Source organism: Hakea prostrata, chromosome 4, assembly GCF_041222555.1.
Source record: "Hakea prostrata isolate BN-2017 chromosome 4, UWA_Hpros_2, whole genome shotgun sequence".
NCBI classification, from domain to species: Eukaryota; Viridiplantae; Streptophyta; class Magnoliopsida; order Proteales; family Proteaceae; genus Hakea; species Hakea prostrata.
Genome location: NC_142603.1, coordinates 39,528,071 through 39,551,563, shown reverse-complemented (window position 1 = coordinate 39,551,563; position 23,493 = coordinate 39,528,071). Strand labels below are relative to the sequence as shown.

The 23,493-nt window shown below is 38.1% G+C and overlaps 1 protein-coding gene across 2 annotated transcripts in view; it reads left to right on the top strand.

Moving 5' to 3' along the window:
• Positions 1–18,732, top strand: part of LOC149018854 (cyclin-C1-1-like) — a 36,664-nt gene extending 17,932 nt beyond the window's left edge. For both annotated transcript variants that reach the window (XM_089152983.1, XM_089152982.1), the window contains exons 7-9: positions 3,209–3,253; positions 13,259–13,406; positions 18,115–18,732. In XM_089152983.1, coding sequence (XP_089009109.1) covers positions 3,209–3,253; positions 13,259–13,406; positions 18,115–18,219 — 298 coding nt within the window. In that variant the 3' untranslated portion in view covers positions 18,220–18,732. The remainder of the gene's footprint in view (positions 1–3,208; positions 3,254–13,258; positions 13,407–18,114) is intronic.
• Positions 18,733–23,493: the final 4,761 nt, after the last annotated feature.

The window sequence follows — 23,493 nt, the reverse complement described above, 5'->3', positions numbered from 1 at the left end:
ATGCTTCTAGGTTATTTAACAAAAAAAAATAGAAACAATACGCCTAACAGTCTGTCACTAAGTCAATGCTGACGGATTACTACTTGCAGCAGATTACGATGGTTTTATTATTCTTTTTCTAAATGGATATGTGTAGGTCAAATGCTAGTTGCATCGGGAACAGTGTGGCTCCCGATTTGACATCCCCGAGTATAACTTTGTTCTATCATCCTTTAGTTGGGACACACCCATGCCTCGTCCATTTCTGGTACAATTTAACATTGTACTCCGGGACAGTTATTTCGGTATGATCTCATCGAACTAATCCAATAGTTTTCATCACACATAAAGTCCTGTTGGAAAGGGTTGTTGTATTGGGTATGCTCACTCAACCATATGCATACAGCCATACACAACTTATATGATATTATGACCCATTACACTCATGCATTTGTCCCATATGACATGCACTCGTATATAAGTGAAGCAAAGAATCAAATAATCCCAGCCCACTGATCATATAATTCATCATCGTCACTACGATCCACAACTTCATAATCATTTACAAATCCTCAAACTCAGTGCAAGATGATCTATAAGGAAAATTATAATGATGTATGATGCTCAAAACATAGTAAAACTTTCGTAAAACAAAACTAATCCCATTCACCTCTATGGTAGCAATTGAATTGAGTACCAAGGTGTACTTTGACATCCTGATAAAGAAAACAAATAAAAGGTCAACATCCACTCTCTGAGAATAAAGGGATCTCTTTTATTTCCTCTAGTTCACAAGTATTTGGAAATCAAGATAGACAACTTGATAAGATCCTTATAATATCTTGGAAAATTACTACAAAGTTGCAAGAATTAACAAGATAGACTCTGGTTTCTATGGTGCCAGTCACCCCCACACCCAGAGGTGTCTCTCAGCCTATGGTTGCCCACAAGACTCTCCAAACATTATGATGAAACCCTGATAATATTCCCCAAAATTCATACAAGAATGCAAGAAATAACAAGATAACACTGGTTTCTATGGTGCCAGTCACCCCCCACACCTCACGGTGTTCCCTCAGCCTACGGCTGCCCACAAGACTCTCCAAAATTCGATTCCCTCTCTCTTCCCTCTTTCCCTCTATTTATTATCTCAAATAACCCTAACTAACCCTCATTCCAGAAGGCCTCATCCCTAGGGTAACAACCCTAACTAACCCTCATTCCACAAGGCCTCATCCTTAGGGTCCTAACACATTCCCACCTCTCCACTCTCTTTTCCCTCTATTTATTACCTCAACTAACTGTTTTTGAAAAAAAAAAAAATAATTCTATTAAATGGGCTAGACATGAACACTTAAAATCATGGGTTAACAAATATGGGTTGGATATTGAGTTAATGAAATACGATGGGTTGGGGATTAATGGAATGGGCTGGGCCCAAGTGGGTTTCTTAGGAAAACATACGGCCCAATCTTTGAACTTGGATCTCTTGGGCTCTAAATCTGATTCTAAGCATACCTGAATTGGGCCCGAATTAGAAGCTCCTTGGCCCTTAATGTTTGAACCAAACTGATTGACCGGTATGGGTTGAGCCGAACCAACCTCAAAAACCCTAAAACTCCACCGTCTTCTTCCTTTCCTGCGAATAGAATTTTTGGCCGCCTGCAACTTGCCGTTGATTGTACTTGGCCTCCTTCTATGCTTCTTCACTTCACTGCATCTCGATTTTATAGCAGAATATTGCTCCTCCATTCTGGTCCGGTAGGTATCTTCACTCAATCCTATCTTCATCTTTTTGCTCCACGTTTGGTGATGCGTGACTTCCATAGCCGGCAGTACTTCATCCTTCATTTGATACTTCTCAACTTGGTTGTTGTCTATCTCCAAATTTGATGTCGGTTGTCTCCCGTCGCTAAACTCACACCTCAGGGCTTCTTTGAATCCCGTCCAAGAAAATTCTTGTGATAGATCCAGTAAAGTGCCTCTCCTTCCAGATGTTGGATCGCTACCCCCAACCACTGCTCTTCCTCAATCTGGTTCTCCCAGCAGAAGAGAAGAACCTCTAAAATCCATCTCTGAACTCCTCCTTCACCAGAAAACGAAGGCAGTGCCATCACTTCCCTGGATCATTACAGCTCTGATGCCAATTGATGAAACCCTAATAATATTTCCCAAAATTCATACAAGAATGCAAGAAATAACAAGATAACACTGGTTTCTATGGTGCCAGTCACCCCCCACACCTCACAGTGTTCCCTTAGCCTACGGCTGCCCACAAGACTCTCCAAAATTCGATTCCCTCTCTCTTCCCTCTCTTCCCTCTTTCCCTCTATTTATTATCTCAAATAACCCTAACTAATCCTCATTCCAGAAGGCCTCATCCTTAGGGTAACCCTAACTAACCCTCATTCCACAAGGCCTCATCCTTAGGGTAACCCTAACTAACCCTCATTCCACAAGGCCTCATCCCTAGGGTAACCCTAACTAACCCTCATTCCACAAGGCCTCATACCTAGGGTCCTAACACATTCCCACCTCTCCACTCTCTTTTCCCTCTATTTATTACCTCAACTAACTGTTTTTGAAAAGAAAAAAAAAAGGGTCCTAACACAACTTTAAACTGAACAAGGATATGGTATGTTGCTTATTTTCAAGGGTTACTAAAGTTATAAAAACAGGATCAAAGTAATCCTGTATTTCTTCCTGTGATGATATGGGTATCTCTAGGATTACTTTTTTAGGGATTAACCATTCATGTTGTCATTAAGTTTATTAAAAGCCCACTGCCTCCTTTAATATAAGGTGTACATGGGGTAACCCTAGGGCTCACCTTTTCTCCCATGGTTTCGTAAAAGTTTGTCATCCTAGTCAGGGGTTGAAAAATAAGGAAACCATGATCAACGCAATATTAAAAGTCAAACCATAATGAATCCTGTTGGGAAGGAGTTCCAACTTAAATTATTTGGAAAGCTAGCGAAGGTCTTCAGGTTGTAAAGTTTAGCTAGCCTAGGTCTTCAGGTTGTAAAGCTTACTTGCCAACATTTTTCTCTGTGTGTGGGCTTGTCTTTGTTCCACTCCTTAAAGCCTGAGAGATGCAAATTTTACTAGATTTAGGCTTTTCCATTAACAAAAGTAAGTTAGTGTACCAAGAATGATGTTGCGACAGGACATGTACTTGTCTATTGATATGTATATTGATCTCGAAACTGTTTGACCTTTTAATTGACAGGTTAATCCAGGATGCTGGTATGGCAGATTTAACTCACTTATCTTGGTAAGATTCAATCTGAACGCTCATTTTTACAATAAACATATAGGATGTGTTTGAAAGCAAATTAAATTACTTCTTGTAATCTTATTTTTCCTTTTTAGTCAATAATTTCATGTGAGGCTGCTTCAGACTACTAGGAAATAGGTGGGTATTGAGTTGCTAGAGTTACTATATCCTTAGTGTTTCCTTGCCGTTGACTATTGGTGGATATCTTATATGTCAAATTCACCAAAGATAATTTATGGCTGTTATCTTCAGATTCAAACCATAAAACACTTTACATTCTTGATGCAGCACAGCTTTGGACCAACCCAAAGCACTTTGCAAACTTAGTTTGGGAATCTGCTTCAAATATGGATTTGGCCTAGTAGATATTTGGGATTTTATTACTTATTTTGTTGGGATTGTTATTAAGCATATTTTGAATTTTAGTAGGATGCACAAGAGTAGTTTGTTTTAAAATGCTGAGTCCTAGTTTATTGAAGTCTATCTCTTTTACTATTTTCTTGCTTCTAATCAGCATATTGAGTATGGAATAGAAAAAAATTAATTGAAGCTTGAGCTTGTGCATATGTGTGCATCCCCCCCCCCCCTTTTCTAATGCCATGCTCTTTCCTTCTCTCCCCTCTCCTTCTGCAACTTTGACTCTTTTCTGGTTTTCCCTCTTCTCCAATTCTTTTTATTTCTTTGACTTTTCTCTCCACCATCAATTGGTATTAGAGCCCAAACCTAGGTAAATTTCTCTCTTTGGGATTCTTCACCCTTTGAGTCTCTTCATACTATTTCTTCTCCTTCCTAAGATCTTCCTGCCTCTTGTATCCCTTCTACATTCTTCCTTCCTTTATCTTTCCATAATTTCTTTTCTCCATCTTCTGGCCGAGCAGTGTGGTAGCAACTGGCAACCCATAGACCGTATGGCGTTCACTGAAATTCCAACTCCATCCCTAATCTATTTCTGTTTGTCTGCTTAGAGCTGACTTATTCTTAAAAAGAAAAATGAAAAAAACGTGACAGAATCAGAGGAGCAGAATTGAAAACCAACCCCATGTGGTTCTGCTAGCAGCAACCCGAACACCCCCGCCCTGGCACCACCACCCAATATAAAAATGAAGAAAAAAAGAAAAATAATAAAATTGGTTTTTGAGGCTCGAGCTACTGAGGATCACCTTCATCCAAAGTCGACTTCCTCCTTGGCATTGGATTTTTGGCCTATTCCTTCCCAATCTTGTACGTGAAAACTTTGTAAGTTTCCTGAAGTTGTAGACTCCTACCCCTTCTTTCTCTTATCACAATTAGCCCCAATGCCCATCTACTCTCTTTTTTTCTTTCTTTCCTATGCTGTTCCCAATAACACCCATGCTTTGTCCCTCGTTACTTTCTAATTGAACCCACTTGGGTTACTAGACCAAGATGAACTCAACCAAGTATGAGTCATGCATCTGGTAGAATATTAGGAGGTTATGTTACTTGGGGAATATTGTCTTTATTTTTTAGAAATTAGCTATCTAGGATATTTGGTTTCTAATTCTTTTAGTTTCCTTATTTGAATTAGTGTCCTAGTTAGATTTTAGTCTTACTTTAGGAATTGCTTACTTATATTTAAGGAGTCTTTTAATCTGTTTTATGTACAATGTAATTCTCCATTGTTGGGATATAGATTGGAAAATTTGAATTGAGTTTTCGTTTGTGAAGAGCCTGAGGTTGTCCACCTGCGCAGTCTTCTACCCACCACCTTCTCTTATCCATTCTTCTCCCCAGCAGCTCTCGATTTCGTTCAGGTTTCTCATCTCCTACCACCATCAACTTGGTATCAGTGCTGAAGGATCCATTATCCTTCTCGTTTTCTCTTTCATTACTGCTTTATTAGTAGCAGTGAAAACATAACCACTTTTGATTCCTGAAGGCAGTCCATATCTCCCCTTCCCTTTTTCTCTCCCAAAGGTTTGACAGCTCGCCTTCACCTTTGTTTTCTGCTAACAGTTAGATAGAAAACTTAAAAGAAGAAATTTGTTTTTATGTGTCACCTGCTGAAACTAGAAACCTTCCCCTCATTACCTTCCCTTTTCCATGTGTTCACCAGCCCACCATTCTGTTCCACTGAAAGGGAGGCCCCAGGGGGTGGGGGAAACACCCCAGTGTCCCTTTTTCCTTCTCTGAAACTTCACTAAAGAGATCCCAAAGTCTTAACAGTTTCTGTAATTTCTTGCATTTTCCTTTGGGTTGTGGGTCGTCTAAGACATCCTGAGCCCTAACGGTAGCACCCCCCTCCTTTTTCTGATTTTCTTGATGATACCCGTCTCCTTGTTTTGATCTTCAATTCTATTCTCCAAATCCGCAATTTGTATTACGAACTCATTTCCAGGTTTGACCAAAATACACCACTTAATTGTTTGGCTCTTCCTGTTTGTTCCTTTTTATTTTGTCTTTAATAGTTTCCAAGTATCACCTTCCCCACCCATCATTACTTATTTTCACCACACCACACATTATTTTCTGTTTAAAAGTTAAAAATCTTGTATTGTTATCATAAAACAACTACATAGTGAAAGTTGATCATGAGAAGTGTTGGACCATTGCACCTCCCCCCCCACCCCCCCAAAAAAAAAAAAAAAAATCGAAGCCGATGCTTGTGGTTGCTGATCCACTGATATTCCTACGGTCGAGGTTTTTCTTAGAGCTGTGGGAGAATTGATGTGGCACAACCTTGGGCCAACCTGAAGCCGTTTAGATTGGGAACCAGGTCCAAATGTGGATTCTAGTCTAGTAGACATTGCGGATTTGATTCTTTATTTTATTGGAATGTATTTGGAAGAAAATTTTAGTTTGGCTAGAATTTGGAATAATTTGGATTGCAATTGTCCTGAAGATAGTATCTGGTTGGGTCCCTACACAAATATGATCTAGACATGATATAATCTATGATATATGTATGGATGTATATGCGCACATCCGAAAGAAAAAAAAATTGTGGATATGGTCAAATGGTAAAATTTCTGTTTGCCAAGGAGAAGACGCGGGTTTGATTCCCGCTATCCGCCCATGTTGAAGGAAGGTATGTAGATGTAATGCGATAAATTTTTCGGTATAAGCAATATTCTATTGTTTCTTCATTCAAGAAAGAGATCTTTATTCTATTTCTATGTTACTTATAGATCGAAGGAGTAACCAATTAATGCCAATTATTAGAAATTTAAAAAAAAAAAAAAAGAAGAAGAAGAGGGAATAGGTCAAAACCTTGTTATAAAACTTATGCTTGATAGAAATATCAGATAGAGTTGACAAATGATGCGGGTTTGTAAAAGATTCTCAAATTAAAATTACCAAAAAAGAAAGCGTTCACTCCCCTCCCATATGTTGCATCTACAGTCCTTTTACCTTGATGGATCTCTCTCTCATTTAATAAATGTCTAGAATCTTGAATTACTAATCATTTCGTTTCTTCTTTGCTCCATATAGATATCGAATAGAACGAGCTATTTTTATTTACCGTTGTCTTTTGACGGGCGTTCAAAAGTCCCTCAAAAATAAGTAAACATATCCGAAACATTTGTTTGTTTATAGAACACTTACCTAAATTTCAAATTTTTAAGACTTGAGGATAACTGATAAGAAAAAATACCAATTGAAATAGGAAGTTCCAATTGAAAATTTTGATTCATGGGATTACATTATTGATTTATTGTTAGAATTTTAGTATGTGTAATCAGCCTAGGGATTGAAAGGAAATTTAGAAAGAAAAAGGTGAATAGAATAAGACTAAAGAAGAAGAAGGAGAAGAAGAGAAGAGGGAGACAGTTTGTATGTATATGTTGGCTCTCCCTTGGTATGTAAAATCAAATCTCAGTTTAGGAAAAAATTTCCTAAATTGAGTTAGAGCAAAAAGGAAAATTATATATTGCATAGAATCTCCAAACTTACTAAAAAGGAAACTATCCAAGGAAGATTAGTTGTCAACCAAACAATAAGAAAATGAGAAAGTAACCAAAATAGAAACCTTAATTTTTCAAAACTTGTGCACTAAGACAACTTCTCCAAAATATAAACTTCTGCACCAAGGCTGCTACAATTCTCAACACTCCCCTTCAAGCTAGAGTATACACAAAGAAACTCCGGCTTAAGAATAAACTTAAAAGGCAACATCAATTTTGAACCGTGGAGCACTAATAGATGCCGATAAACATTGAGAGAACTCTCCCCAGGAGATAATCAACATCAACTTAAAAAAACCCTTTAATCCTTCATGTCAAATGAACCATCCAATAATGAGAACAATCGACGACATTGAAGACCAACATCAAAGGCACTATCCAAATAATACCAGGAGTTGGGAGGAATCTTGACACTAATGGATAAAAATTGTAGCTCCAATGTTCACACATAATCTTGATTCGATATAGAATAAGTCTCCAATTTCTCCCTCATGTAGCATTACACATGGATGAATAATGACAACCAATATCCATTATAGGATGCTCGCAAGCAAGAATCTCCAATGTGCCCTTTTATGGTAGATATAGTCTTCATTCTTCTAGCAAGTCTGAATTCAAGAAATAATTTCCAAACTCTCCTCATGGTAGTTATAAGATGCACGCACTGGATTCAAAAATTGACATAATAGGAGTCCATCAAATAAGATGGTTAACATATATGCCCAATGGCAATTCTGTAAATTCTAACCACAAAGAAGGATCCACCTTTTAATGACCCTAATGGCAGTTCTGTAATTCTGTTTTTTCCATCTCCTGTAAAGAATAGCATAACAAGGAAGCTAAATAAAGAGAGGCAAGTAGCATGACTTAAGCAATGATCAAGTCATGAAAAATATTACTAAATAAGAAAAGGAGAACTTATGCTGGAAACAAAGGAAATAGGTGGAGCACTGATAATGGAAAGAGGGGCTGTATGGAGGAGTAATAATGGGAAAACAAATTTGGAAGTAATTATAAATAAGAAAACCTAAGATGCTAAGAGAATATCATGGGACATGAGGGAATATGGAATGAAGGAAGAGAATTTTGGTAATTGAGTAAAGAAAAGTTGAAATCAGATAAAGCAAGTAAGTAATGTGATAATCTTCATCCCTCAATTAGGAAAGCAAACAAACTGCCAAAGAGAAAAAGGAAAAACAAAGTAGAGGTTTTTGAAGGGAAAAAAAATAAAAAATAGAAGGTGACGTTTAACCTTAGTTACCAAAAACCAGGGACAGAGGCAACAGTACTTTGGTCTTGTAATAACTGATAATGTGCTCTCAATATTTTGAGAAAGAAGAAAATAATCTGATTCAACAAGTCATGAACCAAAAGTTCAACTGGAAAATCCCAGCAAAACAGTCTCTGTCAGAAGAAAGATGGCAATAGGATGTGGTAGCCAAACCACCAGAAACTTTCCAGATTGTGATTGAGTTTCCTTCTAGGTAGATACAATAATCCCTCAAAGTCTTAGCAGCGTCAACATCGATTGCAAAATGAGGAGGTAGCATATCCATCATAACCCAGACAGAACAGAACAGCAGATCGATAAAAAAAACTAGAGACTGTTATGCACAGATTTAGATCTCATTCAATAAGAAAACAAATCACCTTGGGTCTCTAACAGTTGGAATGGTAGATGACTTCATATGCATTGTTGGAGAAGTTGATACCACATGATTATAATAGCTATGAGTGGTTGTTCACCAAGTAAGAAGAAAACAAAGAAAATTGATCAAAATTTGAGAGAGAAGAAGCAGTCCCTAGGCTGATTAAACCCGCTCTGATACCATGTTAGAGTTTTAGCATGTGTAATCAACCTAGGGACTGAAAAGAAATTCAGAAAGAAAAAGAAAAATAGAAGAAGAGTGAAGAAGAAGGTGAAGAAGAGAAGAGGGAGAGAGCTTTGTATATATGTTGGCTCTCCCCTTGTACTTTATTCATAAAATGTAAAATTATATCTCAGTTTAGGAAAGTTTCCTGTCTGTCATTAGTTCTTCCTGTCTGTTAAGAGGGCATTTTAGGGAAGAAAACGAGCCACTGAAATTTAGCAACTCTAATTCTTAATGAAATTAGGGGTGGCTAGGACTCCTTGGTAGGTTAGATTTTGGAGTTTTAAATCCTATACTACTTCTATCTCTGTTTCCTAATCAAAATCTACTTGTAATATGATCGATAAATAGTAATAATTGGCCTTAGTCTTCACTTATCCATTGTGAAGCTCTACTTCACAATCATGGCTTCTCTTCTTCATTCCTCTCATTATTTCGTCTCAAATTAATGGTATCAGAGCCTACTGTCTCTTAGAGCCCTGCGATCTCCTTCTTCACATCTTCTATCATCTCTGAGGTTTTTCCACAGCAAATAGAGGCATCAAGGTTTTGGTAAAACTTATTCTAGCTTGTGGTTTAGGGGGAGCAGCACCTTATGCTCTATTTTGGTGGATTTATTGATGGACTAAGAAGTTCTAGGCAAACTTCTCTTTCAGTTGAGTTTTTCTACATCTGAAGCTTCAGATTTTGAGGCAAGTACTTGTTATTGTGTTTTTTGGACTAGGCAAAGGAGCCATTCTAGTTTATGGTCTGTGATACACTTTTTTTGGGGGACTTTTCTGCAATTGAGAAAAATTCTTTGAACCATCCATAAAAAAAAATTCTTTAAATCAGAAGCCGCTCATGAATAAATTCTATTTTGAGATGATATTGAGGCTCTCTTTTCTTGGATCAATTTGCTAAGGCTGTATCTCTCTTATTTGGTGTGGGGGGGATAAGCTCTGAAGGATCCTTGAAGTATCTATTATTTTAAGGCTGTTTCTCTCTTATTTGGTGTGTGGGAATATCCTTTCAAGGATCCTTTCAATGTCCACTATTTGTGTAATTGTTCTGGAATCTCTGTTGGTAGTTTTCTTGAGATCCCAATCTTCTCTGATTCTGGAATAACTTCTACTTTTCTCTCTCTGTAAGGTATTTTTCAGTTGGATCCCTTGAGGTTTGACCCAAGGCAGTTTTGAATCCTAAAACAAATGCATTTTGCATATGACTCCACTGTAGTATTTAAAAATGCCCAAATAAGGACATACCATTCACTTTTGACTAAGTCCGTTAGTTTTAATTTTTTTGGGACCAATTTACGCTTCCTTCATTCTATGAGGGTTATTTTTTATTTTTTAATCTTCCTCAAGAGCTCCAATATCCTGAATTGCTGGGTTCAATTCAATTTGCACTTTATTTTAGCTTTACCAGATGTTTCAGACTTTCAAAGGAACTTGGAGACTGACCAATCTGAAGTTAATGCCCAATGATGGAAGTATGGGAAAAAGTATAGAAGACTAGTGGGAAAGCTAAATTATTTGATTGTGACTCGACCTAACATTGCCTTTCTAGTCAACGTTGTCAGTCAATTTTGTTTGCTCCATGGACATCACATTGGGTAGTTGTTATTCAGATCTTGAGATCTGTTAAGGAAGCCCCCTGGGCGTGGACTTCTTTACACTAATCATGGCCATATACAAATTGAAGGTTCTCTAATGCAAATTGGGCTGGATCTCCTATTCATAGGATATCAACCATATGATGTTACACATTGTTGGAAGAAACCTTGTATCATGGAAGATTAGAAACAAACGGTGGTGGCAAGGTCAAGTGCAGAGTTTGAATATCGTGCCATGTGACATGTCATGTTTGAGTTAGTGTAGATAAAACAATTACTCCAAGAACTAGGACTTGTCAATCATAGTTGTCAAGGTGATGCTTAGGCGTCTGGGCAGTATTCGAGAGTGCTAGGTGAGACTTGCTTTATGAGAGCTCAATAAAGCAGGTGCCTTGGTGCCCAAGGCGTTGCCTATGTGTCTAGGCAAGGTGCCTTGCATGCCTTGGACGCCTTGGCGGTCAAGTGTCCGCCTTTTTTTTTCATTTTTTATGTAAAAATACCAAATGGAAGGCTGATATTTATCATCCTACTTGATTCTAATCTAGATAAATCTATTGGTTGAAAGTGCATTGAAAGTTTAACCGGTGCTACATGGGGATCAAATATCAACTTACTTTAAAACAAAAAAGAAAAAACATAACCTAACCACTATAAATCATAGAACAACTCTTCTTCTTCACGATGACACGACTGCTCCTCACGAAGAAATCCTCACCGTGGCTTGAACCATCGATAATATCTGGTAGTCTCCTTCTCTTTCTTCACTGGCGATGCTATTTTTAGATTCTTTGACTTACCTTTAGGCCGCTACACTCTCAGGAGTTGCAGCTTCCATCTCTGGCCACTCTCCAATGGTCTTCTTCCCAACCAAAGGTAAGTCTCCTTCTCTTTGCTCTCCGACCGATGCCTTTTTTTAAAAAAAAACTCTATGACTTAGTTGTAGGTTGTAGGATGCTGCACTCGCAGGAGTTGCAGCAGCCATCTCCAGCAACCTCTTCTTCTTAGGCTATGGTTCTCTTTCTTCTTTCTTCTCTTTTTTTTTTTTTTTTTTGAACTCCACGGCGTGTGACTATTTCTTCAATTTTTGTTACAACTTACTTCAATCTTGTATAATGAACTTTTTTTTATTAAGTTTAGAAAATGTTTCACACTTAAATTCTAGGAATAAATTATGTAACTTTTAGCTTACATTTGAAAAAAAATTAACATTAGAACACCTTGACAGCTTAGTTGTTGCCTTGTGGGCGCCTTGGAAGCCCTCTATTGCCTTGGTCACCTTGTTGTTAATGACTCACCTATGAAGTTATCGCCTAAGTGCCTTGGAAGCCCTCTATCGCCTTGGTCACCTTGTCGCCTTGACAACCTTGTTGTCAATGACTCACCTATGAAGTTGTGGTGTAATAACCAATCTTCTATTGACATAGCATCCAATCCGGTCTTCCATGAAGTCATGAACGTACCACACATTTGAGGTAGATTTTCATTTTGTTCGTGAGAAAATTTAGCAAGGTATAATCTCCCCGCCATGTCCACGTAGGGAAGCAACTTGCCGATATTTTCTCCAAAGCTTTAGGGAGTACAAGGGTTGTAACAAGCTGGACATGGACAATAAATATGCTCAAGCTTGAGTGAAAGTGTTAAGTGGGCATTTTAGGTAAGTACAAGAGCCATCAAGAATTAGTACCAGGCATTGGATGTCGATGGAATTGGGACTGGCTAGGAGTCCTTGGTAGGTTAGGATTTGGAGCTTTAAATGCTATACTAAATCTTATCTTGGTTTCCTAATCAATTTCTACTTGTAATACGATCTATAAATACAGTTGGCTGTAGTCTTCAGCAATTCATTGTGAAGCTCTACATCAGAATCGTGGCTTCTCTTCTTCATTCCTCTGATTGTTTCATCTCAATTTAGACTGCCAAACCAAAGAAATTTACTCGTTGGTTATATTATGCAGCTGTCTGGTTAGGGCAGGACCTGCAGATCTTGTCACAGTGTGCTATTAAGTAGTGAGTCAATTAGTCCCTTGAATAAATGGGTGTATATGGAAATAATATAATAATAATTACCTCTGTAGTTTCTTCATTACTAAACCTTTTTGTATTAAGTATTGCGTTCCTGTAAGCCCTTTTATAGATGTCCACATCCTCTGTTAAAGGGTGGCCTTTCAAATTCATTAGCCTCTTGTGCCACTTCCTCTTTTCTTGCGCATCCTGACAGGCACATCTTTTATCCGATTAACCTATTTTCTTCTCAAAAATACTTTTCTTGCGCATCCTGACAGGCACATCTTTTATCCGATTAACCTATTTTCTTCTCAAAAATATGTTTCTTTTTCATTTTTCGTGATTAACTATAAACTATTTGACCTTCTCTGAACTTGCATATCCCTATAGATATTTGTAAAATTCACTAGATAATTCATGATTGTATCAGGCTGTCAGGATCTCTGAGTTTGCTTGTATGGCTTCTCTTACTGAACTTTATGGTCACATGTTTCTAGTTTTATATGTATATGTTCAAGTAAATTACTTTGATTTGCCCCCACTCTATTAAGATGCAGTTTTGCTTTGGGGGAAAGCATCTTATTTGTTTTGTCATTTCAATACACAGGGGTCTTGTCAATGACACCTACAAGATGGATCTTATTCTCATCTATCCACCATACATGATTGCGTTAGCATGCTTATACATTTCAAGTGTACTCAAAGAAAACGACTCCACTGCATGGTTTGAAGAGCTTCATGTTGATATGACTGCGGTCAGGCTTACTTTGCAATTTATTTTTTTTATTTGTCTTAGTATTAACTTCCCCCACCCATATTAGTTTTTATGTCCCCAGAACCCAACTTTGACTTTAGATTTCTTTTTTTTTTTTTTTCCCCCTTAAATTATGGCTTGGCTCTCACTTTGATAGTGCTCTTAAAAGTGTTGCGCCTGTGTTCAATCCAGTGACATTAGTGTATAGAAGGGTAACCAATGCCACTTTTTCCTTATCTTTTCAACTGAGCTGATATAAAAGAAGCGGGATGGGTGGAGATGTGGGAAAGAGAATTAAAATACTTGAATCACGGGCCGACAATCAACTCTAACGTCTGTTGGAAAAAATAATATATAATGATTGGTGGACCACAAACTATCTCGTATAAACATTGAAATGCTGAAAAGAACTAGAAAATAACACAAAATTCATCACATGTGAAGGGGAATCGAATATCTTTTTTTTGGTAACAAGTCTAGGATAAAACAGCAGTAGAAGAATAGATAAAAGAAAAACAAGGGAGAAAGAAACTGTGATTCAGAGAAGGTAAATCATGAGTAAATAACCCACAGCCACCCAATCATGTATAATGTTTACAACTCAAGGAATCATACTAGGAATAGGGAAAGTCGACTACACTAAGGATCAGAAAGAAAACTGATCTTAGGAATGGAACAGATCCTAAAGTCTCAGGTATGCTCCACAGTAAATGGCACACATGGGATTATAACCAGTCAGATGCATAAAGTATGGAAAGCAACAAAAAGGGGGACATGGACAGTTGGCATAGTTCCATTGGGGGGCAGCCATATTATCAACAGGTCTGGACCACTGCAGGGAATTGGTCCACGTGTAAAGGGGTTAGGATTTTTTTTGTTATATTAGGGGTTGGGGGGGATGAGAGAGAAGAGAAAAAAGGGGGTGGGAGAAGAATTGTGTAAGGGAAAGGGACGAGCTATGCTCCTAGGGGAGAGGAAAACTCGCAGGTTAGGGGCAATTTGAAAAGGGAATCCAGGGTTGTGGGAGATCTTATATTACAGTTTGATTGAGTCGTCTTCTAGTGTTGAAACATCGGATTATTTCCATTTACAAATCCCGTTTATAGTTTATACCATTCTGTTGCAGTGTTTGTGCGTGAGTGAATGAATTAAGGGCAGAGTGTGTGTGACTTGTTGTGTAAAGGAAATTGCAGGGGAGATTGCCGTGATTGCTGCAGGATAGCCAGGGTCTTATCAACATGGTATCAGAGCAGTTATGATCCCAGGGAATGGTAAGGAGCAGCATGGAGGGAAGAGTCAATGAATTGGAATCCACCATGAAAGAGCTTCAAGGGAAGATCTGTCCTCGATTCCAAGTTAGGGTCACTGTCCAGCAGATGGAGAAAGAGTAGCAACCCAACTATGAGTTTAGAAATGAACTCAGAGCCTACCTGATGCATGACAAAGCCATTGGAACCAATCCACAATCACTGAAAGTGACGGAGGAGTGAACATTGAAAGATCCCCAACCTTTAACCAGACTACAAAGAGGAAGCTGAAATGAGCCAGTACGAGGAGAAGAAATAGAGTATCTAGGATGCCTCTTCCCTAGGTGCCTGGCAATCTCCATTTTTCTCAGGTGAGAGGTTTTTCGCCTTGTGTGACCTCACTGGGGAGAATGAAGGTTGCAGTGATGTGCTTTGAAGGGGCAGCTTTGGGATGGCTCGATTTTGTGAGCTGCAGTAACTGATTGGCACCTGAAGCGAGTTGAAGGAGGAGATGTGACGCTGGTTCTGCCCACTGAAATCCAAACCCCCCAGGAGGTTCTGATCTCACTCGGGCAAAAAAGTGGGACAGTCGCAGAATACAGGGGAGAGTTCTAATCCCTAGTTGCAGTCACCAGAGAGAAAGATGAGGTGTGGTTAAGAGGAGCTTTCATGGCCATCTTGGTTGAGGACATACGGGCTGAGGTTTGAGCATTCAAACCACGGGTTTGGCCCAAGTAATGGACAGACTATTGAGGCCAGGAACTAGGAACTGTGAGGCCCATGAAGGACCATGGGTCATCAGTCCAATCCACTTGGTTTAGGAAGGACCCAGCTAATAACTCAAATGGGCAGAAGTCCAGCCACAACCAGGTCTCAAACAAACTGAGGCCAATTTTGTTGGTTCCGCCAACCCAAGCTACACTCTCTCAAACTTAATTACCCCCAACCCATCGCCTACTCCTGCATCCTTTCAGGTTACAATAACCACCACCGGAAGGAACCATTGCTCAAATGGGTCAACACCAGTCGGAAGAAAAGCAATGGACAAGGAATTGTGCTTTTTCTGTGACGCACCCTATCCCTAGGCCCACAAATGCCCCCCTAGAAGCAACTCAGCGTTTTGCTGCTTCACTAAGAGGAGGAAGATTTGACAACTGAGACAGAAGTAGGGGGAGGATTTTTATTGGTTGTATTAGGGGCTTCGGGGGATGCCATGGCCAAAGTGGTGGGCTGTTCCTCTGTTAAGGTAGAGTCTCCTCCTGATTACGTCTACAAGTATTCAAATCGGAATACAACCTAAAACAGCATAACTTAAAACTGCTTAAAACAAACTATGCTTGTGTTTACGTGACAAATGGATCCCCTTAAAATTGGTCTTATCCGTAACAAATTAAAATGAAAATTAAATAGATCACTAAAATAAAATAATTATTAAATCATCCTAACCTATATATCCTAGATCATGGTAAGGAAAACCAAAATTGACAAAGTAGGTATGGTCCTCTTAGAGGAAGATCACGTGGTAGGGACTTGTATCACTTTGAAGGGCGTGATGCTTGATTTGCATTACTTTGGATTCTTCTTATTCATCATCTTACCCATGATATTCTTTTTTGTTGGCTGCTCTGGGTGCTCTCTTATGGTGGTTCCAATTGGCAGCAAAGACTTGAATTTGTCGGACAGGGCTTGAAACTTTATCATGATATAATCAGACATAGACGAAGTTTTCTCTTGAATATCACAAAATCTTGTTGCCATTATGCTCCATGGCATGTGGGAAATCTCTAGCTTTGATTCCAATTAGTTACATGCACAAATAAACTAAAGAGAGAATGAAAAAATAGTAGGGAGATAAAATAGAAGAGAGAGACAGTTGGGGATACGGATTTGACAACCTGTCACAATTGAGAGACTGCTGATCCTCTCTAAGGATAAACTCAAGATCAATTAATAACTTCCCGTCCCCTTTCTATTATGTCTGGTTGCATGTAACAGAAGGATAACTAGCAATGCAACTGAGTATCGAACTTCCATAATGACTCCTTTCCAATTTACTAATAACTTCTGCTGCTTAATAATTTAGAAGTACTTAAGCAAAGTTACACTTTCTGCCTACATAATATAAACTCTTAAACTAGCATAAGGTGATCAACTATCAGTGATGACTGGTGCCATGATACCACATAACAGCACAAGAAGCGATAAAGCTCCAATAGAAGAAAAGAACCTGAGCTAGTCAGTGAAAGTATATAGTGTTTTTATGACCCACATTCTGCACGTTTGGTATATTATGTTACAACCAAAGAAATCATACTGGGAATGGTAAAACTCAACTAGGCTAAAAGAAACTATGCATGGTAAAACCATAGGACACAAAGATACATGTATGATGTGTCATATACGCATATGTACCACCTACAGTGCATATGGTCGTGCACTGCTTTCATAATCGTGATCTCTACAGTTCTTAAGGGAGGAGAAATTTTTTTGTAGCTAATTAGGCATTCCATCCCTTATCTTGCCATCACCTCTAGGTTATAGTTTTTGGATGGTTGAGCAATCATTAGCACATACCTGAACCAGTAAAGGATTATTTTTCTCATAGTTTTTTATGTTGGAAACTTGAAAATGTGGCAGTTGACGTGAATATTCTCAGTCATAGATTGACTGTGAGCCTTGGTGCAATGGTTAGGTTTCTCAATTGTGACCAAATAGCCAGGGGTTCAAGTTTAGAAACAGCCTTTTTGTAGAAGTAGGGGTAAGGCTGCATATGTTATGACCCTTCCCATACCCCAGTGGCAGTAGTTTTGCATGGGTTTCAGCCAAACTTGAGGAATCTCATTCATAATTACTAGGATTTCTTCCACACCAAGGAATGGACATGATGAGAGCTTTGTAGCACTGTGATCTGTCTAGTCTTTGATAATATGTAAAATATTGTATCTGTTTCCATTTTTTAGTTTTTTCACCTTGATGGACTAGTCAACTTTCATGGGGTTTTAGGAGTCAAGGCACCTCATTAGTTTTTGGCGATTCTTATGACAGTGCTTTACTCACTGACTTGGATAGGAAACTCTGCTATCCTCTTTCTTTTATGTTGCATTCTATTCTCTTTTTGCAGACACCTGAAACTTTCTAGATGAACTTTTGTCTGATAGAGAAAATTATAAAACAAAAAGATGCTGGCTTCTTAATACATAGCAGCCAGCTCAGGCATGGCACAAATGTCATGGTTTTATAATGCTGAAAACTACACTTGCCATCAATTTGTTTTGAATGTTAGTAAGTCTTATTTCTACTTTATTATTTCTCGACTCACCTCATATCTCACATCATGCTTCAAGCCAAAAAGAAAGGGTGGTCTTTACTACAAGCAATCCCATTCTCTTTTTTTTTCTTGGTTTTTCCTTCTCTTTTCTTTTCTTTTTCCCATCATTCTTCAATTAGTTTGGGGTTCTGCAGGTGAAGAACATATCAATGGAGATATTAGACTTCTATGATAACCATTTAATGATCATGGATGGGAGGATGATCAGTGCTGCTTTTAACAAGATAGCTTTAAAGTAATTACCTGAGCAAGTTCATCTGCAGAGTTTTTTTAACATGCTCTTGGGGATGGCTAACTTAGTTGTTTGGAAGACTTAACAACTAAGGATGTCAGCTAGCTCAGCTGATAATTTGCATGGCTGCATGCTAGTTATAGCAGACCCAGGATTAAACCTTGGATTCAGCTGAGGTTGGCTTGGGAATATTCTTCTTTATACCCATTTGGCATAGCATCCAAAATATAAAATATGAATAAAGAGGGTGATATGTAAGGGTTTCTTTTGACTATAGAAGTTTCTAAATGGCACCTCTGTAGGTGTACTCCGAACTTGGTACCTTCTTCTGATTGTCCTTTTCTTATTAAAAAAAAAAAATTCTTCTAAGATAAAGATTATGAATCTATGATAGGTGTTGAAAAATAATTAAGGTGACTGTTACTATCATGTCATCTTGGTCCACTTTTTTCGATTAACATGTGAATTAGGGTGTAAACGGATTGGATTCAAATCGGATAATGGCAATGCCATACGCGTATCCTATTCGGACGAACTCGGGTAATATCTTTATCAGTTTTTGGACAGATTTAGTTGGGTTTGGATGATATTTGGATACTTATTTATTTACATATACATTCTTTTAGATGAGTATAAATACGTATTGAATACAAGTTTTAGACTCACACTCGACACCTTTATCATTTTATTTGTGAGGTTTAAGACTTAGAAATGTAAGGATTTATCAACTTTTCCTTTTTTCCTACTCTTTTTAGTCTTTGATTTTCTTATTTTTCCAGATTTGCCTCAGATTTGCCTTAGTATTTATTTTAGTAGAAAATCTAGAAAAATAATATTTACGTATCTTAAGTTTAAAAATGTGTAGAAATGAGAGACAAACCAACAACACAACTTAGTCAAATAATTTAATCAGTCCGATAATAATCGGTCTGAAATGAGTATTACCATATTTATATCCTATTAGTAATTAGATGGATTTGAATACCCATAAACGGATTCTATTGCACATTTGAAAGCGAATTTTGGTTATCCATTTACAGTCCTATTTGAAATAACGAGTGATATTCTTACTCGTTAGAAAAACTTAATTGCATCAAATTAAAAGGGTAAAAGGTTTAAGCTTACAAATTATTTGACACCTTAGAGAGAGGTGTCAGGAGGATAGTTTCTTCTTAAAAGGAATGAATGGTGATTTTATATAACTGTCTGATGCTAGCAGCTAGTCGAAAATGGTTAACAGTGGGGCTAGTTCTTAATGACTTGTGCAGACAATTCAATAGCTTCAGCAACATAATATAGACTATCAATGAACATAATATAGACTTTTAACTTCATTGATTGTGGGAAATGAATATGGGAAATAAAAAGCTGGCTACCCCTTTGTTTCAACAAGAAAATGAAAATGAATCAGTAGCAGTTTGGATTATCAAGACTAGAACCCAACCAATCTTTGGCTGTTGTACATGGTTTTATCTTGTCGATTTAATGTGTGTTTTGCATTGGTGCCACTGTAGCAGCAGAAAAGGCAAGCTACAACTGTTTTTGTGTTTTTGATGTTTTAAATGGCCATTACAGATTAAGAAAGAGAAAAAGAATGCAGTTTTTTTCAGACATCAAAATGTTTATTTAGCAATTCAAAGGGAGGCTCAAATTTTGCTTCCTAGTTGATTAGAGCCTCTTCAAATATGGTCAAGTTTCAGTAAATGAATATTTGCAATATAAAAGGTGGGTCATGGTCATAGTAAGAGCTATACAAGTAGCAAAGTAAAAATCTCGGTTTGACATTATTCTATACACTTATAAATGAAACTCTTCTCCACAGTTCAAAACGTGAAGAACAATTCAATTCAATGGACTCTCCACATGTATCAAAAAATACATAGTTGATCTGTTACCACGACTTGGCATGGTATCAAACTGATCCAGACAATTATAAATGAACGATAAACCAGAAAAGCGAAAACATTCACAGAAACTGCAACCGCTGATGAGTTCTTCTCTTTTTTCCTCATCATGGTTTAATCTTTCAGCTTATCCAAAGCAACATTAACAATGAAGTTATAAAATGTTTTATTCAGTATATGTTCCTGGGTAACAGTGCTCGTGTTGTTAGAGGTGTTATAACTACCTCTATCTCCTTAAACATCTCCTTCTCAAAATGTTTTTCGTCTTCCTAAAACCTCCAAGTTGATGGTTTCCATCTAGTGCATGGTTCCAAGTTCAAAACTACCCACTCTTGTCCTTCGTCTCATCAGTTCAATGCCCTCCCCCACTTGTGGTGATCGTAAAATTCCATTACCTACTCTAATGTCCTGACTTGTACAATTACTATCAACTTTCAGTGGCTCGATCTTTTTACTTTTTTGTCTCCCCCTCCATATTCTTTTGTTGATTGGTCTACCTTCTCTTTTGCATGATAATTAAGGTAATTTGCATATTTTTGGTTTTAGAGGGTGGATCCAATAGATGTGGTGCACTGGTGGGCGAATTGCGGAAGCTTTGGGGAAGAATATGGACTTGGGGATTTAGGGTTCCAACAATGGGCACCATAGGCACCACCATGTTTTTTTTTTATATGAAAGAAGAAAATTATATTACTTAAAAACACTTACAACCATCAGTTTGCAAGCCATTAGCTTGTATCCTTTAAAAAGTAGCCTGAAGAGCTATGTTAGTAATCCATCAGTGCAGTGTCACAAACGGAAAAGTTCTAACCCTAATGTTTTGCATTATGCTAGCTAACTGCTTGAAGTTAGCAATTACATGGACTGGCCAAAAACAAGCAACCGGTTTGGGTAAGAGATTTGGTAATGCAAGGTGATTACTCCAAAGTTCTTCAACCTCTAGTCCTTTATTCCTGGCCGTAGTAAGTCCTTGGAATCCCATGAGTGTTGCTACCAAAATATCTTATGTTTCCAGCACACCAAAATTGACATACTGTATAAGTCCATCTACTGCAATCCCGATACTCCATCCTGCCTTTTTCATCCGTTTGTTAAGAATCCCTCCACACATATTAGCAAAACATTAGAATTAAGTGGTATTAATGGGCAAATATTGGCATCTAACGTTGTTGAGAGTATAAGATCATCATGAGATGCATTTACGATATTCTCCGGATTCTCAGACTCATATTGTTGTAATTGTAGATATGTAATCCATATATTAACATGAGATAAGATCCGCCTAGGGTCAAGCATTGTTTGTGAAAAAACCTTGGTGTCTCTTTCATGCCATATAAAATACCCCGTAATAATGAACACAGAGAAGATCCATGTAGCCGTTGGCTTATCCATTTGGCGGTGTATATTTTAACACAAACTTAAAATTGTCGTGTCATTCCAATACTCCGTTCTCAAGCCTAATGGTCTGGCTGCATGAATTCTCTTTGTCCAATCACACGAGATCAACACATGTCAGGTTGTTTCTTCTTCCTTTCCACACAAGACACAATGCGGTTGAATACCAGTCCATTGAGCAAGTCTGGCTCTTACTGGTAGGCCACCATTCAAAACCCGCCAAAAGAATATTTTAAATTTTGGATGTTGTGGCAATTTCCATAGAAACTTCCACCACCTAGTCTCCTGATCAGTGTGGGCAGGAGATTGCAACTGTATCACAGAGCGAAGAGCTAACTTCACCGAAAATTCCCCATTGGAGGAAAGACGAGACATCCAAACATCACATTGGTCTGACAAATTTACTGGCAAATGTAAAAAGGGGTTGGGGTGAGAAGAGTTAGAGTAAATATCCCTTTCAGTTGTTTGCTGATCATTAAATACTTCCACTATTGTTGCCTGTCTTTGCCAACGGGAGAAGTCTTGGGTACCGCTCAACGTAGTTTCCTGCTGTGGAAAACGAGGTGTGAACCCCATTTCCAACCCGCCGATTGACCATCTTTTTTAGTTGCAGGAGTATGCTTGAAATACCATTCCAAGTCCACGACCCTCTTTTCTTTAAAACTCTGGGATAAAAAATCAAGCAGTTTTTGAAGTATTTGGCCTTTAGTATTTGAGCCCACAACGTCTGTGGTTGAGAGATTAATCGTCATCCTTGTTTTAATAATAATGCGGAATTATAGTCCTCCATTCTCTTAAAACCCAGCCCTCCATTTTCTTTTGGTTGACACATTCTCTCCCAAGAAATCAAATTGACTTGTCATTGCTTCCCAGGATTCCCCTTCCAGAATCTTCGGCAAATCCTATCAATTTTTGTGCAAGTTTCTTTTGGAAATCTAATACATTGCATCTAATATAGCGCCATTGACTGAATTGCAGATTGTATTAGAATTCCTCGACCCGCATATGATAGATTATTTGCCTTCCAAGCTGCCATTTTTTTTTTTTTTTGACATCCTGTCTATCACTGATTGTAGAAATCTCGTTTTTCCTCATCCTGCTAGCAATGTAGTTCCCAGATACGAGGTTTCCTTGGTTATTTCTTTCACTCTTAAGATGTTCAACATCTTATTTTTGTCTTCTCTTGATACACTTCTACTGAAGAAAGCCCTGCTCTTGTCAAAGTTCATTTCTTGGCTCGTCAAGTCCGTGAACAATTCCAAGACTGCTTTCAAAGCAAGTATTTGTTCCGTCTCAGCTTTGCAAAATAGAAATGTATCATCTGCAAAGAAGAGATGTGAAATTTATGGTGCCCCTCTTCCCACTTTTATCCCACTTAGAAGGTTCAAATTCCTGTACTCATTGAGTAACCGAGATAAGACTTCCATAATCAATAGAAAAAAGGTATGGACTCAAGGGGCAACCTTGACGTAAACCCCTCGAACCGGAAAAACAATAATAAGGAGACCCATTCAGCTTTATCGAGAAAGTAGGTGTAGAAATCAAGGCATTGATCAGTTTGCACCATTTTTCCTCAAAACCCAGGTATTTAAAGAGTTGGATGATAATGTTCCTATCAGCTCTATCATATGCTTTGGACATGTACAACTTTAGTGCAACAAAGCCAGTTTTGGTCCGAGAAGTTTTCATATAATGAAAAATCTCGTGGGCAATGATAATATTATCAGTAATCTATCGATTTGCCACAAAAGCTCCCTGGTTTGGTGAAACAAAACTGGGGAGAAGAGGTTTCAATCTTTTGGCCAAGATTTTTGCAATTATTTTGTAAGACACATTACATAAACTAATAGGCCTAAAGTCCGACACTTCTAGAGGGGTCTCCTTTTTTGGGATGAAACATAACAGAGTGTGATTAACACCGGGGGGAGACTTTCCTCAAGAAAGAACGATGTGACAAAGCTACCCACCTCATTTTGAATCAA